The 19,386-nt window shown below is 37.5% G+C and overlaps 1 protein-coding gene across 5 annotated transcripts in view; it reads right to left on the bottom strand.

The window, feature by feature from the left end:
* The window catches only part of LOC128993757 (basic helix-loop-helix ARNT-like protein 2), a 183,597-nt gene that overhangs the window by 5,028 nt on the left and 159,183 nt on the right, over positions 1-19,386 (bottom strand). For 2 of the 5 annotated variants that reach the window (XM_054417735.1, XM_054417731.1), the window contains 7 exons: positions 14,708-14,816; positions 13,997-14,149; positions 13,059-13,292; positions 11,500-11,830; positions 11,114-11,151; positions 10,641-10,820; positions 9,491-9,618 (listed from right to left, as the gene is read on the bottom strand). In XM_054417735.1, the coding sequence (XP_054273710.1) occupies positions 9,538-9,618; positions 10,641-10,820; positions 11,114-11,151; positions 11,500-11,830; positions 13,059-13,292; positions 13,997-14,149; positions 14,708-14,816 (1,126 nt within the window). In that variant the 3' untranslated portion in view covers positions 9,491-9,537. Of the gene's footprint in view, positions 1-3,529; positions 3,620-9,490; positions 9,619-10,640; positions 10,821-11,113; positions 11,152-11,499; positions 11,831-13,058; positions 13,293-13,996; positions 14,150-14,707; positions 14,817-19,386 lie in introns of those variants that run through there. The other 3 variants (XM_054417732.1, XM_054417733.1, XM_054417734.1) reach the window with 3 other exon arrangements.

Below are 19,386 nucleotides of genomic sequence, written 5' to 3'. Positions count from 1 at the left end.
ACCTGCTTTCTGTGTTCCACCTGGAACAAGTGATAACTGCTGAGATACTGTAACACACTAGGCTAGACCTGGACATTCTGTTGTATGAGATCTTGCTGCAGAGACCTCAATATCTGCACCTGATTTCTGTGTTCCACCTGGAACAAGTGATAACTGCTGAGATACTGTAACACACTAGGCTAGACCTGGACATTCTGTTGTATGAGATCTTGCTGCAGAGACCTCAATATCTGCACCTGATTTCTGTGTTCCACCTGGAACAAGTGATAACTGCTGAGATACTGTAACCAACGATCACATAAGACCAATAGATGGAGCACTCCTATCTAACTAACATTAAAGCAGGTGAAGCCAGGTCCGCCATCTTGTTGTAGGATAGAAGCGCTAGATGTCGATGAAAACGGCACCAAAACTCAATGTTCCGCTTCAAAATAACTCGACATTTAGCCTACTTATACTTAAGTTATATGGTTGAAGCTTCGTATGAGTGAAATCAATAAGTCGATGTCACTATTGGTTTTAATTAAAAGCTTAAAAGTTAGTATTTTCTATTTTAAATCTTCAAATAAAGTCGGTACTTTTAAATGAGTTTTAAAATATGACATGAAAAAGTTCGTCGGCTGCTACTTTTTTTATTTTTTGGTCAGGTAAGTTAAAAAACGGTGGATTTTGTAGCTAAAGAGTTGAACCTTTTGGGTCATATTTTTTAAATTTTTAGCTGGCGTAGTTTGGTTGTAATTTAAATTGTAATATAGGGGCTACCCGCCGCGCCGCGTGGCGTCATGCGGGCAGATTCTGCCTACAACGTCACTTGTAATACAGTTTAGATACTCAAATTTGGAGCTATACAGAAAAGTTACTAAACTAATTAGAAAAACACGGATTACATATAACTTTTCTTCGTTTTATTCTTTGTATTCATCTAAAAATTAATATTTTTTAGCTCTTTCATAAAAATTAATATGACAGTCAGAATATAAAGGAGAGTTGTACAAAGAGTTTCAGAAATGATCTTGTCACTTTGAAAATTCGTAGATTGTAAACCAAACATCAGAACTTTATCAAACTTTAATACGATGTAGATACATATATTATAAACAGATTTGTAGCTTTTCAGAATTTTCCTTTCGCCCAAAAAGTTTTTGTTGTTAATTATGTAAACTAACTTTTTCTAAGAAACGGTAAACATTAGAAAAAAAATCAAAAGCGTATTTTGAAGGTCATTGTGTTAGTAACACAAATATTTGTAATACAAAGGCGTATTGTCATGGATACCATTGCTATCAACTAACATTTAATTAGCTGCGCGTGCTACTAGGGCTCATCACAGCCGGCAGCCGCCATCTTGTTGTAGATTAGTGAAAAATACTGGCTTCACGTCGCGGCCAACATGCTCCATCTATTGGTCTTATGTGATCGTTGACTGTAACACACTAGGCTAGACCTGGACATTTTGTTGTATGAGATCTTGCTGCAGAGACCTCAATATCTGCACCTGCTTTCTGTGTTCCACCTGGAACAAGTGATAACTGCTGAGATACTGTAACACTCTAGGCTAGACCTGGACATTTTGTTGTATGAGATCTTGCTGCAGAGACCTCAATATCTGCACCTGCTTTCTGTGTTCCACCTGGAACAAGTGATAACTGCTGAGATACTGTAACACTCTAGGCTAGACCTGGACATTTTGTTGTATGATATCTTGCTGCAGAGACCTCAATATCTGCACCTGCTTTCTGTGTTCCACCTGGAACAAGTGATAACTGCTGAGATACTGTAACACTCTAGGCTAGACCTGGACATTTTGTTGTATGAGATCTTGCTGCAGAGACCTCAATATCTGCACCTGCTTTCTGTGTTCCACCTGGAACAAGTGATAACTGCTGAGATACTGTAACACTCTAGGCTAGACCTGGACATTTTGTTGTATGAGATCTTGCTGCAGAGACCTCAATATCTGCACCTGCTTTCTGTGTTCCACCTGGAACAAGTGATAACTGCTGAGATACTGTAACACTCTAGGCTAGATCTGGACATTTTGTTGTATGAGATCTTGCTGCAGAGACCTCAATATCTGCACCTGCTTTCTGTGTTCCACCTGGAACAAGTGATAACTGCTGAGATACTGTAACACTCTAGGCTAGACCTGGACATTTTGTTGAATGAGATCTTGCTGCAGAGACCTCAATATCTGCACCTGCGTTCTGTGTTCCACCTGGAACAAGTGATAACTGCTGAGATACTGTAACACTCTAGGCTAGATCTGGACATTTTGTTGTATGAGATCTTGCTGCAGAGACCTCAATATCTGCATCTGCTTTCTGTGTTCCACCTGGAACAAGTGATAACTGCTGAGATACTGTAACACACTAGGCTAGACCTGGACATTCTGTTGTATGAGATCTTGCTGCAGAGACCTCAATATCTGCACCTGCTTTCTGTGTTCCACCTGGAACAAGTGATAACTGCTGAGATACTGTAACACTCTAGGCTAGACCTGGACATTTTGTTGTATGAGATCTTGCTGCAGAGACCTCAATATCTGCACCTGCTTTCTGTGTTCCACCTGGAACAAGTGATAACTGCTGAGATACTGTAACACACTAGGCTAGACCTGGACATTCTGTTGTATGAGATCTTGCTGCAGAGACCTCAATATCTGCACCTGCTTTCTGTGTTCCACCTGGAACAAGTGATAACTGCTGAGATACTGTAACACTCTAGGCTAGACCTGGAAATTTTGTTGTATGAGATCTTGCTGCAGAGACCTCAATATCTGCACCTGCTTTCTGTGTTCCACCTGGAACAAGTGATAACTGCTGAGATACTGTAACACTCTAGGCTAGACCTGGACATTTTGTTGTATGAGATCTTGCTGCAGAGACCTCAATATCTGCACCTGCTTTCTGTGTTCCACCTGGAACAAGTGATAACTGCTGAGATACTGTAACACTCTAGGCTAGATCTGGACATTCTGTTGTATGAGATCTTGCTGCAGAGACCTCAATATCTGCACCTGCTTTCTGTGTTCCACCTGGAACAAGTGATAACTGCTGAGATACTGTAACACTCTAGGCTAGACCTGGACATTTTGTTGAATGAGATCTTGCTGCAGAGACCTCAATATCTGCACCTGCGTTCTGTGTTCCACCTGGAACAAATGATAACTGCTGAGATACTGTAACACTCTAGGCTAGATCTGGACATTTTGTTGTATGAGATCTTGCTGCAGAGACCTCAATATCTGCATCTGCTTTCTGTGTTCCACCTGGAACAAGTGATAACTGCTGAGATACTGTAACACACTAGGCTAGACCTGGACATTCTGTTGTATGAGATCTTGCTGCAGAGACCTCAATATCTGCACCTGCTTTCTGTGTTCCACCTGGAACAAGTGATAACTGCTGAGATACTGAAACACTCTAGGCTAGACCTGGACATTTTGTTGTATGAGATCTTGCTGCAGAGACCTCAATATCTGCACCTGCTTTCTGTGTTCCACCTGGAACAAGTGATAACTGCTGAGATACTGTAACACACTAGGCTAGACCTGGACATTCTGTTGTATGAGATCTTGCTGCAGAGACCTCAATATCTGCACCTGCTTTCTGTGTTCCACCTGGAACAAGTGATAACTGCTGAGATACTGTAACACTCTAGGCTAGACCTGGAAATTTTGTTGTATGAGATCTTGCTGCAGAGACCTCAATATCTGCACCTGCTTTCTGTGTTCCGCCTGGAACAAGTGATAACTGCTGAGATACTGTAACACTCTAGATTAGACCTGGACATTCTGTTGTATGAGATCTTGCTGCAGAGACCTCAATATCTGCACCTGCTTTCTGTGTTCCGCCTGGAACAAGTGATAACTGCTGAGATACTGTAACACTCTAGATTAGACCTGGACATTCTGTTGTATGAGATCTTGCTGCAGAGACCTCAATATCTGCACCTGCTTTCTGTGTTCCGCCTGGAACAAGTGATAACTGCTGAGATACTGTAACACTCTAGATTAGACCTGGACATTCTGTTGTATGAGATCTTGCTGCAGAGACCTCAATATCTGCACCTGATTTCTGTGGTCCACCTGGAAACAGTGATGATTGGAGCACATAACTAGAAAAAAACCTCATTTCCCCCCTCTGAAATGGTACTGCTTAAGCCTCATTAGAATTGTATCATCAACCATATTTGTATTACCATTGGCCATATGCAAATCATCATACTTGGGAATAACGAATAGAAATTCTATCGAATAGCACTATTCATTAGTTTTTTGGCTAACTTCTATTTTATTCGTTTGTTTTTAAATTAACTAACTAATAACTTCTATCAGTTACTTTTTACGGGACTAACTAATAACTTCTAACTAGTTAGAATTTTCAACTAACTTTCCCAATTATGCGGAAGCATCTCAAATACTGGTTATTTATTTCACGTGATCAGTGAGGGTTGCGTGCGACCGTGAGAAGTCAGTGCCCTTGTAGACAAACAACGCGGGGGGTGGGGAAAGAGAAAGTCAAAGTCCAGTTGCTTTGGAATGCAGTGGGCCTGTGGAAGGCGAGCCTTTCAAGACCGGAAAATGCCGCGCGTCTGCGCATGCGCAAGTAAGCGTTATTCGTAGCACTTGTAACAGCTGCAGCTGTTTCAGAAAATCACACTAGTATCTTCACTGCAACTCTTGCAACAATCTACTTGAAACTGGAACGGTTTCCCGCGCTTAACTCCAATGAAGAAATTGTACAGATTATGTTTATGTATGTGTTACTTTACTTACTGTAACCTCTGGCACCTCCTTTATTTTATAAAATACATTTTAAGTAACTTGGGTGGGCTACGTTACCGTTATCATCTATTCATCTATCTTCAATTGTACCCAAACATGTTTTCCAAAAGAGAAGATCCCAATTCTCATTTCGTGTTTAATGGTCTAAGCTTTTTGAGAATTATTGGCATCTTGCTTATAATGAAATGTATAACAAAATGTAAATGTTCAACAACGCTAATACATAATAATTTATTTTATTGGCCTTGCCAGTTGCCTTGTTGAACATAGCTGGCTTATTAATTGGAATCCTTCTGTACTTCTCGTCCATAAACTAAAAATAAACTTTTCCACATAAACTACAAAGTACTCCAGTGTTATTGATGGCTTCCATTACTCATATTTCTCAGAATCTTCGCATTGAAGAAGGAGCACATCATCGATAATAAATGACCTCCGCAACACAGCAGCAATCAAAATCTATCAATAACATTAACCCCAACTTCAACTCAGACATAACTCGATCATAACATAAAGAATAACAAACGATATGAATAATAATTGTTAGGAACTAGTTGCAGTTGCAGTGCAGTCAAGATAAATACTACGACAACGACGCTAGTTAGAGGTTAGTGACCGTGACTTTCTGAAATAGCTGCTGCTACGCCACCAGTTACTAGCGCATGCGCAGAAGCGCGGCATTTTCCGGTCTTGAAAGGCTCGCTGTGGAAGGGTAGTGCAACGAACTCATGGATCGCTGGCTCAGTGTTGGCCGCGCGGTCGAGCTTCCCCCACCACCTACTGGCAGAAGCCGACGCAGCCCATACATTCACCATTATAAAACACACTTTTTATTTGCTGCACTGTTGAAATTTATAGGGATAAAATATTGCTAACGCTTGTCAAACTCTTTTTACTAGTTAAACCTTTTATGTCTGTTTTGTTTCTTGCAGAAAATAACCCATTTGAATTCTTTAAAACTACAAATTCACTAAACCCGTTTTGTAGAGTTTTTTAGACAACTGATATTGCTAGTTCCAAATTGTACATGGTAAAATAATAAGTGATTACAAAGGAGAAATATAAAGTACAATATTTGTGTTTGAAATTCTATTTTATTAATCGAAAAACTAGTACATAAACATTTAGAATAATTTTGCTAAGTTTTTGCCGCAGTGGTAACGTAAATGTTTGACGTAAACGCGATATTTTTTCTTTCAATGTTTAATGACAATGTATCTTACAAAATAGGTCATAAAAAAGTATGCCTATCACGTTAATGTCAAGCATAGATTTGCGGTAAAAACTGGACAAATGTAGTAGGGTTTTTAAGAGTTCAAATGTGTTATTTTTTGCACGAAAATAAGAAGACATAAAGTTTAGAATACAGGGTGTCTACTACATTCTGGATAAAAAATTCATGGACAATTCCCGTACATTTAAGGACACTTTGCCGTAACCTTTGTCGGTGTCATTAGGCCTACCGAATAATTTTCCTGATTTGTCAAACTGTATTAATCTTGTTATTCACTGTAGTTGTACCAGAGAGAAAAGTAAAATAGATAAGAGTTAAAAATTTCAAAATAGAAATTTATTGAAAGTAAACAAACACAGGCCTACCTATACTTTAGGTAAAGCTTTTATAGTGTAACAGAGAAACGCAATCATTGTCTCCTGCGATAGCGACAAATATCTCCATCGGTCACGTAAACTTCATAACATAGCTTATCCGATCCAGGCCGATTAATTTGGCATGATTCGCCCTGGCACAACGTTAGGTTCTCGACTACTTTTGAAAAAAAATCTTTAATGCATATTGTTACTCAATTCTTAGTACAAAATCAAGGTATGATAAGCGGCTACCAATAAGCAATAAGCACAGCGTAAGATTATTGTATCTTCATTTGCAAAGTTAATATCGACACATAGCAATCATTAGTTGTTTATCTTAGGCTCAACAAATATATTTAAAAAATATATTTTAAGAAAATGTAATTATTACATTTTCTCAATATATTTTACAGCTCTTTCAAGAATCAAAATACCCAGGCCTAGACCTAATTATTTATGAGGGCCTATATAAACTGAGTAACAAACAATGAGGTTATAATAGCAGCAAAGTCACTATCATCATTCTAGTTCATAAGATTTAGATTGCTTAAAGCATACAACTCAATAAATAAATATATGGGAAACAAAAAAACATTGAAACCTGAATAGCCAACAATAGACAAAGACACAGAAAATGCAAGGACATAATTTGAAACCAAGCAGGCCTACATAGTGATAAAACATTAATGCAAACAACAATGCTTGTGGTTTTGTCAATTGAAAGATAAAATGTCCACAAAAAGGGGTTAACTTACAAAATAAGACTATAGATTATTTACATGTTTAATATGAAACCATAAACAGTTTTATGGCACTAGGCACTGGCCGCGGCAAATTGAATCTTCATGAATCTTCAAGCAGAAAGTACAAGTAAGAAAAGAAATTTAACAGCCATTATAAAGCTATTATTTCCACGATAAAATAGGTTTGGGATCTAATAATAATTACCCTAGTAATAAAAAAAAGAAGTTGTAAAGGAATAAAAGTGATACAACTTTTATGAGCTAGCTGCTGAGTCAACAGTTCTTAGAAGTACTTGACTTGACACTTGATTGTCATGATAAAATATTAATGGGTTTGAGATTGCTAATGGGATTTTTATTGCATAATTACTCTAGTAATAAATTATGAAAATGTAAACAAACATCTGATAAACCTTTTATGTGCTCCTAACCAACTAGCGATCAATAAAATTATGGCCCATTAAAAATTTAAGGACATAGTCTGGCATTTAAGGACAATTCCAGTACATTTCATGGCCAGTAAAAATTTAAGTACAATTCCCGGTTTTCCTGGATTTCCCGGTTGGTAGACACCCTGAGAATAGTAAAAGTTTTTGGCATGTATTAGCAATATTTTATATCTATATATTTAAACAGAGCAGCAACTTAAAAAGGCCCGTTTTACAATGGTGAGTGTATGGGCTGCGTCGGCTACTGCCAGTAGATGGTGGGGGGAGCTAGACCGAAAACAGCGCCCGCAGTGCTACTGAGAGCGCAATCCAGTAGTTTTTACATCGTTGGGGTAGTGCCGGCCATTATCAACACCCCAAGCACTGATGGGTGGGAAGGGGAAATGTTTGTTTGGTGATTGATATATCATCTCAAGTGTCAAAACATTGTCTTTAGTTGATGTTCATTATCTGACAAGTTTTATGTCATTTGTTTATGTTGTAGTAATGTAAAATGTGACAATGTTTGATTAAAACACAAGTACCAGGGGACCGATCTTGCTCGTGGTGTTTGATTTGTTCAAGAGGTAAAAAATAGAGCTTATAAGCCTACAAATATTTTCAGTCTTACTACGATTAATTAAGTAGTAAAGACAATTCGTTTTTGTTAGACATCCACTTATCCTCAATTTAGTCTACAAAACTTTTTAATTTGGACGATCAATCTATAAAATGTCCACAATAAGCTTCAATCAATATAAAACTCATGATACATAACATCTGTTATCTGACAACCGTTATTGCATTAAGTCACTGGGATCGTGGAACGTTGCAACTATAATTACGGGATGGTGTAATAACGCATCAATTCGTGCGATGCATCGTCGAAAAATACAAATCTCCTTGGCCTTTCCTTTAGATTTTTAGTTCAATGTCAGTGTATATTGTTTTGCAGTAAAACACTTAATGTTTTTGAACAGTCGTAATAATCCCTTTGGTTAGTAAGACATCATACAATGCAAATGTATTATACAAGCAATTTTCAATAGCATTGAAATTGGAGGAAATCGTAGGAGCCATTTTTTAAATCATATCTTGCGCAATCTTTACTCATATTATAGTATATATTAGTAACCAAGATGTGACATTAAAAAATACTTTAAAACAACTGCCCAACGAACAACTAATTTCTACTAAAACTAACTTTATTTTATATCAGTTAGTTTTTCAACTAACTAATAACTTCTATCAGTTACTTTTTAAACTAACTAACTTATAACTTCTATCAGTTACTTTTTACGGGACTAACTTCTAACTTCTAACTAGTTAGAATTTTTGACTAACTTTCCTAACTATGCAAATCATGAAAATGTTCTCCCTGGGTTTCTTGGCATGACTTTGAAAGCTTGCCTATGGTCAATAAAACCCATCCATACCAACATTCAAACAATCATATACTGCCTAATTAACTCAAATATAATGCAATGTGTTGTGTTTGTGAGGTAATATAATAAGTTGGTTGACATGAGTGCTTACTAGGTATTTGCATAATCATGGTAGTATAGGGCTCAGAGATAATAACAGTTCTTTCCTTCAAATAGCTGGTTTAAAAATATCTCTAAGGTTCATCCATATTAACGTTGAAAATAAAGAGTGAATAAAGAAAAGTTTTACTGTCCAAGTTTCAAAGGCCAAACAATGAATAAAAATTCAACAAAGTATACAAGTGTGTAAAATATTGAAAGCTTCAAAGTGTGAGGTTAAAGTTGAAAAAGTGAAAATACTTTTACATTTTAGCATATTATTTCTATTTAGATATGGATTTACTTTACTAAACAGTTACGTTTTTAAATGTCCGTTAAATTCGAGTTTGGGTGGATTTACAAATTGACTGCCGAAACGATCAACAGCAATCTAACATGGAGTAAAAGTCTAAAGCTGACCTTCGACAGGGTAGTAGCTTTCGCTTCCACACACCGAATGGCAATCATTATATTGGTTCCTCCAGTTTTTGTTGGAAAGAGTTCATCTTGTGGTAAACATGCTGTAGCAAGAAAGCCAGCTTCTCCATCTGTTAATGAAAACTCCATTTTTACTATCCGTCCCAAACCCAAACATGGATTGCATTATGTCAGAAGCCACATTTGGTACTGAGTTTTGTGGTGGTCTGGTCATTTAGCTTGACTGAACATTTCCACCTTCTTTTAGAGTGCTTATTTTCTGTTTGATATTTATTTTACTGGTTACCAAATGGTATTCAGGCGCATAAATTACAACTTTTTCTCTTTATGTTCACAAACATTAGGTGTTAAATTTCAGATTGAAGTTATGAGGAAAACTCACAAAATACCATGATGAAGTTAGTTTTCTGTTGTGATTTTTGTCTTGTTTTATCATAATTTCAAGTTAAGAGGAAGAGAATATTTTTTATTATCGGAGAGACTACGTTAAATAAGTTGTAATGGTTTAGCCTGAACAAGAAGGTAGGAGTGCTTGGTCAGTCCAAATAAGCTCTTGTCACTTGCAAAATTCAGCGTGAAATATACAAGAAATCTGTATTATAATGAGAGATTGACTGCAGATGATATGGGCATTTCGAAAAACCAATGAAGAAGAAAATGTTACCCTAAATTGAGAAGAATCCCTAAGAAAATACCAAAACTCTGTAGATTTGGGAATGGAAAATGTACAGAATGAAAATTGTCAATGGTAGATTGGGGTCAATAAACAAGTAAAATTAACAAATTAAGAACTATAATGGAGAAACCATTTACCATGATTAAGGTGAAGATGAATTAATGATAAATAAGTTAATTATGAATGACCATAGCTTTTTACAGTATTGAACCAGCAGCCTTCGAATAAGAAGACACTTGTTCTAACTACTCAGTAGCCCAGCTATAGTTACTCACTCATGTTGATGAAGATTTCTAATGTTTTACATTGTTATATTTTTTGCCAGTAGATCTAAATTGGTGAAATGTGTGTTGTAGAACGTATAACACAAAAATAATCTAGAAGTATGAATATATTATATGGTACATTATGCAAATGAGCAGAACAGGTAAACATAATTGAATCCTTTGTCCATACCTGTAGCTGGGATAGCCTGGAGTTGTAGAGGTTGGTGTTGGAGTGCTCCGGAGGGACCAAGGTGAGGTCCCGCTGGATATCTTGGATCTGGTCACTCTGGAGCTGAACCCGGGAGTCCAGGGTTTGGTGGGACGTTTCCAGGATCTCCGGCTGCCATGACAGTGTCATCCCATAAATATCCTGTGGAACCATCAAACATTCAATGGATGGAGCAAAACCAATGTTAAGTACATTTTTATTTTTGTTTCCCTTTTTATGTGATGGCCACGGCTAGCATCACTGAACGGGAGTCTAGGTTTGAACTTCAACAGACATTTCTCTACAATTAACCATCTGAAAATTGTCCTAAATTATGACACAATACCAGTGTTATATTTTATTGTGTATCTACTAGACCCTAGACTCATTTTCCAGGAAAGTTACCTGAACTCTGTTTTTCTTCAAAAAAATGCTGTGATTTTAAGTCAACTTACCTCCAGATTGGTTGGGAGGGAAGGGGGCGATTCATCATCTGAAAAATCAAATATTTCAATTTGAATATGATGTATTGATTGGTACTGAAAAAAGTTAATTAATTGAATTACATTTTACAAATAAGGAACAAGTGGCTGAGTCATAAGTAGGTAATATAATATAGTATAGTATAGTAGGCCTATTGTTACTTGAACAAATGGAATAATGTACATACCAGAATTTCCAAATCAGAGCTGTCACGGAAATTGTAGTATGCACATTTTATCAAACAGCTTTGGTTGCCAATGTGAATGAATTAAATAGAATGCTGCTCTTTAATTTAACAAGACTTTGGTTAATCTTTGCTTTTTAGTGGTAATTCTATAAAATATTTCACAATACTAACTGTCAGGAAAGTCGGGGAAGTCTGTGTCTCTCAGGAGCTCGCTGACTTCCAGAGGGAACGGCGGGGGGCTGATTGTAGGGGTGGGAAGTGGGGGAGCCGCAGCTGAGGCAGCCATTGACCACTCGTCCTCACTACTGTGCTTGGCGGGGACAAGCAGAGGAAACTGTGACGGGGCCGGAGCTTGCGTCCACTCTTCACTCTTGCGCTTACATCCAGGAGCGACCAACACACCACGTGGTGAGACAGGGGCCGAGGCAGGGCTGTGCTCTGACATTACCTCGGCTGAACCTTCCCAGTCTATCCTCATCTTCTTCACCTTCATCACCGACACCTGCAACATACAGTCAGTCACAAAACATTTACAGGTTATCATGGAAACCTTAATGCAGTTGTCTTTCACAAGTCATCTACGGGTAAACAGCGAATAAGGAGTTTTTTTGTCTGTCACTTTCTTCTTCAAATATTGGGCTGGTTTCCATCTTTAGGTTTACAATATAATATATACAATACATAATCTTCACTATATCACGGTTAAATTATAAACACCTTCTGCAGGGACGACAAAATCGTCAACATCTTCCACAGGCATTGCATAATGTAAACCGCTTTCCAATTTCGCAGCGAAATCATCAATTAATCACGTAACTCAACAGATGCTTTCTGCAATCGGAAAAATAAAAGGTTGGCTCGGCTCGACCCATCCTGCGTTTGGTCTTATATCAATTCTGGCCTTGAACTGCTTCTTGGGTCAACTGTTGCTCCAATCCTACCTCAAAAGTATCGAGAACCTGCAGACCAGTTATAAGAGGTGTAAAAATCTTGAGACGTTCGGATATGTAATTGATCAATAGTGTGACTTTAACATGAGCATGTGATACACCACTTATTGTTAAACTGATTAATCAACAACAGCTTCAGTTACAAGGCTGGTTTGGTGTAAACAGTAGGTTGTATGACAGTAAAAGCGTAAAATATTCAGCATCAACAGCTGGGTGTTGACATCAACCTTTCTTGATATCTCATGGTGTTAGTGTATTATTTTAAAAAAGTAAGCTGGGCTCTGTGCTAATAAGACATGTATGAAACTGATAACTGATGGCAATTTAAAATTATACTTGCAGTAGTAAAATGTTATTTTGTAAAAACCTTTACTTTAAGGTTTGGCTGTGATTTTGATTTTAATTTTAAGTTCATTCACCCACAAGATAACCGAATTTGTGTAATTATTTTCCAAGCATAATAATACTTTTAACCATAGATGTAGGGCTCTTTTTCAATAATTGCTACCTTTTTCAAGTCAAGGTTTATTACAAAGTATAAAAAACCCAAACATACCACAATGCATATTTTGAGACAAAAGTGAAAGAAGGATGGATGTTAAATGAATGGGATGACATCTTTGTTATTGGCCAAGATCAGCTGGTTCTTTAGCCAAGATCATTCATTAAAAGCCCAATGATCATTCAAGGACAGCAGGGGATAGTTTAGACAATATTGTTAATAATACTTAATGTGTCTTTAAAAATTGATAGCAAGACCGTTTTTCATCACATTGTTACCTGGTCTCCCTGACGATGTGCCACTCGCAGCACGGAGGGTCTGTCTTGTGTAGAAGGCGCAGGCACAGGTCTAGGTGGTGAGTGGGCGGCCGTAGGAGGCGGAGGACTGTGGTGACTGGAGGGGGGAGACAGTGACGCGGCCACTGCTGCGGGGGTGCGGATTATGGGCGGAACTATGCCTATCTTCTTGACTATCACATGCAGGGGGGGCAACGCTTTGGCTGCCAGCGTCGCCTATAGACAGAAGACAGTGTTACCAACCGCAGTGATCCCAATATCAAATATAGGTCCTATAGTTGGAGTGTGCAATCAAAATCAGTCATCTATTTCTATCTTATGTATTTAACGTTACCAGGATGAGTGTAAATATTTGTTTTGAGCATTAAACGTCCTTTTTACATTCTATAAATACCATAACACTTTCTATTCTGATTAAGAATTTAATTTGTAGCATTCATATCCACTTCAAGTTAGTGCTATCACTGAACAGTGTGAATTTTTTAAAGGGATAGAGTTCAGCTAATTTACAGGGGCTAATATATTAGAGTCATGCTATTCCAAATGTCTACCTATTGCAAACTCGAGTTTAGAAATTATTAATTTGTTTTAAAAGACATTAGTATAGAGCTAACTATGTCACTGCAAACATTATCAAAGCTAGCGATTTCATTACAAATGTCAGGAAAGCCGTAAGTAACGTATCATTATCAAAGTGAAGTAGGCGATGTTTGTTTTCATATCCTGCAAATGATATAATGTTTTCATCATCAAGCAAAATTGTCACAGCGAAATCGTGAACATTTTCCTGGGGTCAGGACAAAATCAAGAACATCTTCTGTAGTCACGGCCAACATCTTCTGCGGTCGCAGAGACTTAATTATCGTCTCCTTACCAGATTTGTTACGCTTAATGTATCATTAGACTGTCGAACACTTTACCTTGACAAAGCTAGAGTCCGTGGGGTCTATGTTGCTGGATGCAGGACTGTGCATGAAAGGTGCTGGGCTGGGCACATTAGACAACATCTGGTTGATGGCTGCGTCCACTAACTTCTTGTCCTCCGTCTCCCCTGACGTCTCCACGCCTCCAGTCTATAACACAAGACTTATTAGAAATCAGACAATCATCTCTAAAATTTTATGATTGCTAAATAATCATAGCATCTTTCATTTGTGAGTAATTTGAATGTTGATAATTTATCCACAGAACACGCCAAAATCACTGAAGAAGACAGGTGTAAATTTTTGGAATATTTGTTAGTTCAATATGAATTTGTATGTTTCTACATCAGTGTAAGGGAGCAGCATTGTTTAATGCTACTCTCCGTTGACTTTGCGATGTGTAGCTCACAAATAACCACTCAAAGTGCATCACTGTTTATTTTACTTCCCATCAAACTCGCCCTAGACGGGATTCAAACGTTTAATCTAGGATGCTGTCTCTAGGCCATTGATCAGACTTGGTCTACCTCATTAACATCACCAAAAATTGAAATATAGTATTTAAGGGTTTTTTTTACACAGGTTTTACTCACATAGTTGGGTTAGATAGAGGGGTTAGGTTATGTCTCTTTATGTCTAATATAAATCGGTCTTTGCTTTCCTCCTCTAGGGATTGTAAATAATACAACTGACAATGTTCCCACTTACATTCTGTATATTGCTAGATAGAATCTCCATGTTCCTGTCACTCTTGTTCTTGATGACAGGAGAGTATTGTTCCTTCATCTGCTTGATCAATGCCTCCCCTTCGCCAGCTCTGTAATGGAAACATGACATCTAAATAAGTAAAATTACAAGAGTTCCAATAGTTACAGAGTTACAAGAGTCTCAGCCTAGCAACTGAGGATACCACTTCATAGTGAGGGCGAAATGTCTGGCAGTTTAGTAGTGACGACACGGTTGATGCCGAAAAACAAACACCATGAACTCTTATGACAGTGGCCGCAAAAGCCTATGTGAGAAGAAAATAAAATTACAGTTTGTTCTGTACATTGGGTAGAATCATGAATCTTTTGGTTATTTTAACGTTTTATGCCCTAAGAAAGCCGAAACAAGGCTTATCTAAATTTCTATCCGTCTGTTTGTTTGTCTGTCTTTCCTTGTGTATATAACACCAAAATTCCAATTTACTACTCCAAGATAACTAGACTACCGATCAAGATTCAAATAGTTTTATTGTATCACTGGATTGGTGAAAATGTCTTTAGCTATTAAAATATGGCCTCACTACTTTGGAAATAAAATAACGAATGTACAAAGCCCCTATTTTGTGGGATTTTTAAAACATTTTCTCCCAATGTTTACTACATACGTCATAAATTACAAATCATCTGTTTACAAAACACCTCATCTATGAAATAACAAACAATTTTTGGATAAAGATTCTTTTTTCTAGCTGTCACTGATTGTTTACATTAAATTTTGTTAACAAATACTGTAACCATTTCCGATCACGATTTGTAAGCAAATCCAAAACCAAGTGAGATTAATAACCTTGTGACTTACATAACAGATTTATTTGATCGCAAGTACAATATTGTGTGACTGTAAATTAAATTAAATGGTTAGGTACCATTCAGGTAAACCAGAGATACAGCGAGAAAAAATTATACTGTACTTGAGATTTGATAACAGGGAAAGTTACGGAGGATCAGTGTTGTATAGAACTGGAAAACTTAATTTTTTAATAATTGTTGCTGACAGTTTACAATTGAGGTTTCCACTCATTAACAGCGTTTTGTAGACTGTTGTGTCAAGAAAATAATTAAAACTGCAGTGGTTGATCACGGATGTTTCAGCGATCTCGGAAGATCTTTATGATTTCGTTGTGATCGTAACAGGGGATTTGCAAATGCTGCTAAAATCACTTTTCCTATGGGTCAATTTCGGTTTCAACTCACCACTATTGCACCGCCATTGCTGGACCGTACTGGCAATAGGCCTATGGTCCATCTACTATTAGTACGTATGACTACCCAATTATCCATAACCACATTTTGACGTTGGTTCTCGGTACCGGTACTTTTCTTAAGAACCAGTGGTAGCGAGAATCACTTTTGGGTACAATCAAAATCATTACTAAACTTAGTTATCGTTGATGTTGCACAGTGGTGTAGGGGCGAGAACGGCGTTCCCACTCTTACTTTCTTTGTACATTGCTGGTTACCATTGGTTAGCATACTAAATTTCCTGAGTCAATGCTGTCTGTATTCTGTATGTTTTGTGTATGTCCGTTAGTAACCCAGTAGTACCCTTATTTCTCAGCATTTCACAGACAATAACACCGTTGTTAATGAAAATGTCAAGTAGGGATGGACGGGATTGAATTTTAGTTCGGGACGGGACGGGATGGGATTTTTTCCTGTGCATGAAAAGAAAGTCTTCTGTATTGCAGTTACCAAAAAAGGGAAACAAAATAGATTTTTACCATTTGTGGCACTGATCCATAAAAATAAAATAATGGGTAAAAATTTACAGGTGACAACTTGTGACTCGCAGTCTAAATGACTTGCGGTCACAGTGCGAACGTCAACATGACTCGCTATCACGGCGGGATCGTCGGTATAACTCCGCGGTCGCGGCGGGATCGTCGAAATAAGTCCACGGTCACGGCGTGATTGTCAGTATGACTCATGGTCACGGCATGATCGTCGGTATGGTATGACTCCGCCTCCTGCGTTCGCGGACATCGCGAACATCTCTCGTGACAGCGTCGTCATCGTCACTCGCGAAGCTACAAAGTCGCTAACGATCGGATCAAATCCCGTCCCAAAAAATTCCCGGATCAAATGTAATCCCGTCCCGAAAATAGAGAATATTTTTTTCACAAAAATTTTCCGAAATTTCGGGAATGTTTCGTGAACCCTAGTATAGAATTAAGGTGATGCTTTCTTCTCCCTCAAGAGTAATAAATTAGTATAATAAATATTGTTGCTTAATAAAGGTTTATTGCGGACTACATTATCTACCAGAATGGTAAAACACAATACACAACGTTACGTTTCAGGATCTGAAATCTGATCCCTCAGGTGAAAAAAAACTTAACTAACACATTACAACTAAACTAACAATACACAAAACTCAACCTCAGTTGGAATGAACTACAGAAAGTAGGAGTCAAGTAGGCACTGTATAGCAGTCAAGTCATGATACAAAATGCAAAATATAATCAATAACAAAAAATCTATATGTAAGAAAAGAAAAAAAAGTCAAAGGGTAGGTAAATCAACAAGTTGATTCTTTTAAATATTTAGAAGTTATTGTCAGCCCATAAAGTGAGAAACACATAGAAATAAAGAACAAAATAAACCTAGCCAGTAGAAGTATGTATGCTTTAAGCAAATTATTATCATCAAGATTATTATCTCATCACACTACTTAGAATCTACAAAAAACTATCATAAGACCTGTCCTTCTATATGTAGCTGAAACCTGGTATATGGATAAAACCACAGATAAAAAACTACTGTAATTACTTTTGAAAACAAAGTCCCGTGCAAGGCCCTACTAAAGAAGGAGACGTATGGTGAATTAAACATAATCAGGATCCATGAGAACTGTTCAAGGAGCCTGGTATAATCGCAGAGGCTTTTAAAAGCAGGAGGCTTCGCTAGACGGGCCACGTCATTAAAAGAGAGGAAACAAGCACATTATATCAAATATGGAAAAGTGATCCACTGGGGAGAAGACCACAAGGGAGACCGAAGAAACGCTGGACAGATGAAGTAAAGAAAGATATGGCCAGGATGGAGGTCAATGAAGATACCGCAAGAGACATGACAACGTGGAGGCAGTGTGTTGGTGAGGCCAAGTACCACTTGGGGTACAAATGGCCATTGGAGTAAGAGTAAGTAAGTATAGGGTAAATAGCTCACAACAATGGAAAACTATTCATACAGCTCGCAATGGTGCCACCAATGAGATTGAAGCCTCATGGTCGACCAATCCGGACACGGAGACAACCGGAAATGGAGTCCCTGGAAAAGTAAAACCAAACAAAATGGCGGAATGATGTACGATGTCGCAAAATGGGGTTGTTTTTGTTTATTTGTTGTTTAGCAGTCAAGTCATGATCATGATACAAAATGCAAAATATATTAAATTACAAAATTATCGCGAGCCTTTTTCCGAGTAAACATTACATGCAAATTTTGAGGAGAACAGCAGTAGAGCTCACCCTTCTACCACCTGTCTCCTGAACGTGACCACTGTTCAGTTCACGTTCACACAACCTTGGGCTTAAAACTCCTTAGTAGTGGAGTGGCGAAAGGGCGAGCCTAAAGTGTATCTGAGTTTGTTTTTTTTACCCGACAGTAACAAAACTTCACATGCACATAACATATTAGAGCATGCACGGCAGTGTATTGCAGCAACTAGCAAGTAGCAATATTGTTCATCGGCAACATGACAATATTGTTTAGTATACTTATTTGTGATGACCGATAGCTTCAAAATTAGCACAATAGGTAAAATTTCCATTTCTTGTCATAAATTGTAATGTTTAGTATTTTTTGTTCTTATGTTCTTGGCATATTCGTATGTTTCACGAATATTACATCAGTGGTATGAATCCAAATACTTTAACAAACATAACAACAATCAATAAGGCGATAATTCTACAGAATTTAATGTATTTGTGAAAAATAAAATGATTGTTAACATTTTTAATATGGAATTTGAAATTTTTAAGATATTTCGGCTTGTTTATAACTAGGGAATAGTACCAAATGTTTATGCCACTGATTTTGTGATTATTTAACATCTTTATTTTGCTGAGAGCTTCTACATTTTTGACAAAACACAATATTCCCATTGTTTACGTTTTTATGGTTAAGTGTATGAACCGGATAAATGTATTCATACTGTTTGCAACTGCATCAATATTTAGCAGTTACAGTATAAATACCCAAGCATTTTAAATTTCTACTGGTACATACTAAGAATCTTATCAGACTAGTTTTGACGGGTAAAGCTAGGACATAACAAAACAATAAATGAATAAACATGTTTGTCTTGTAGCGGCGGCACGTTTCCCATTGGCTAAAAATGCTTCCTTGAAGCTTACAAGTATTTTGTATGTTTATTTGGCCTTGGATGTATAGGCTTTGCAATTGGTATAGATAAGTTGAACCCCATGCAACAAACTACAGAACTAAATATCCCTGGCACAGCAACGCTGCAGACTAAAATAATACGAGTATATATAGATAGGCCTTATTAGTCTGATTGACACAAAAACTAGATACTTTATTCCCTACTAGCAGTGTGGCCGGTCTACAACGGGGATATTGTAAGTCAGTTGAAACTTAAGTACAAGTGTTCAAGAA

This window comes from Macrosteles quadrilineatus, unplaced genomic scaffold (assembly GCF_028750875.1).
Source record: "Macrosteles quadrilineatus isolate MER2022 unplaced genomic scaffold, UCM_ALF_1.0 Scaffold_5__1_contigs__length_97177068, whole genome shotgun sequence".
Taxonomy (NCBI): domain Eukaryota; kingdom Metazoa; phylum Arthropoda; class Insecta; order Hemiptera; family Cicadellidae; genus Macrosteles; species Macrosteles quadrilineatus.
Note: the sequence above shows the minus strand (reverse complement) of the source record. Positions and strands in the feature narration are given on the sequence as shown.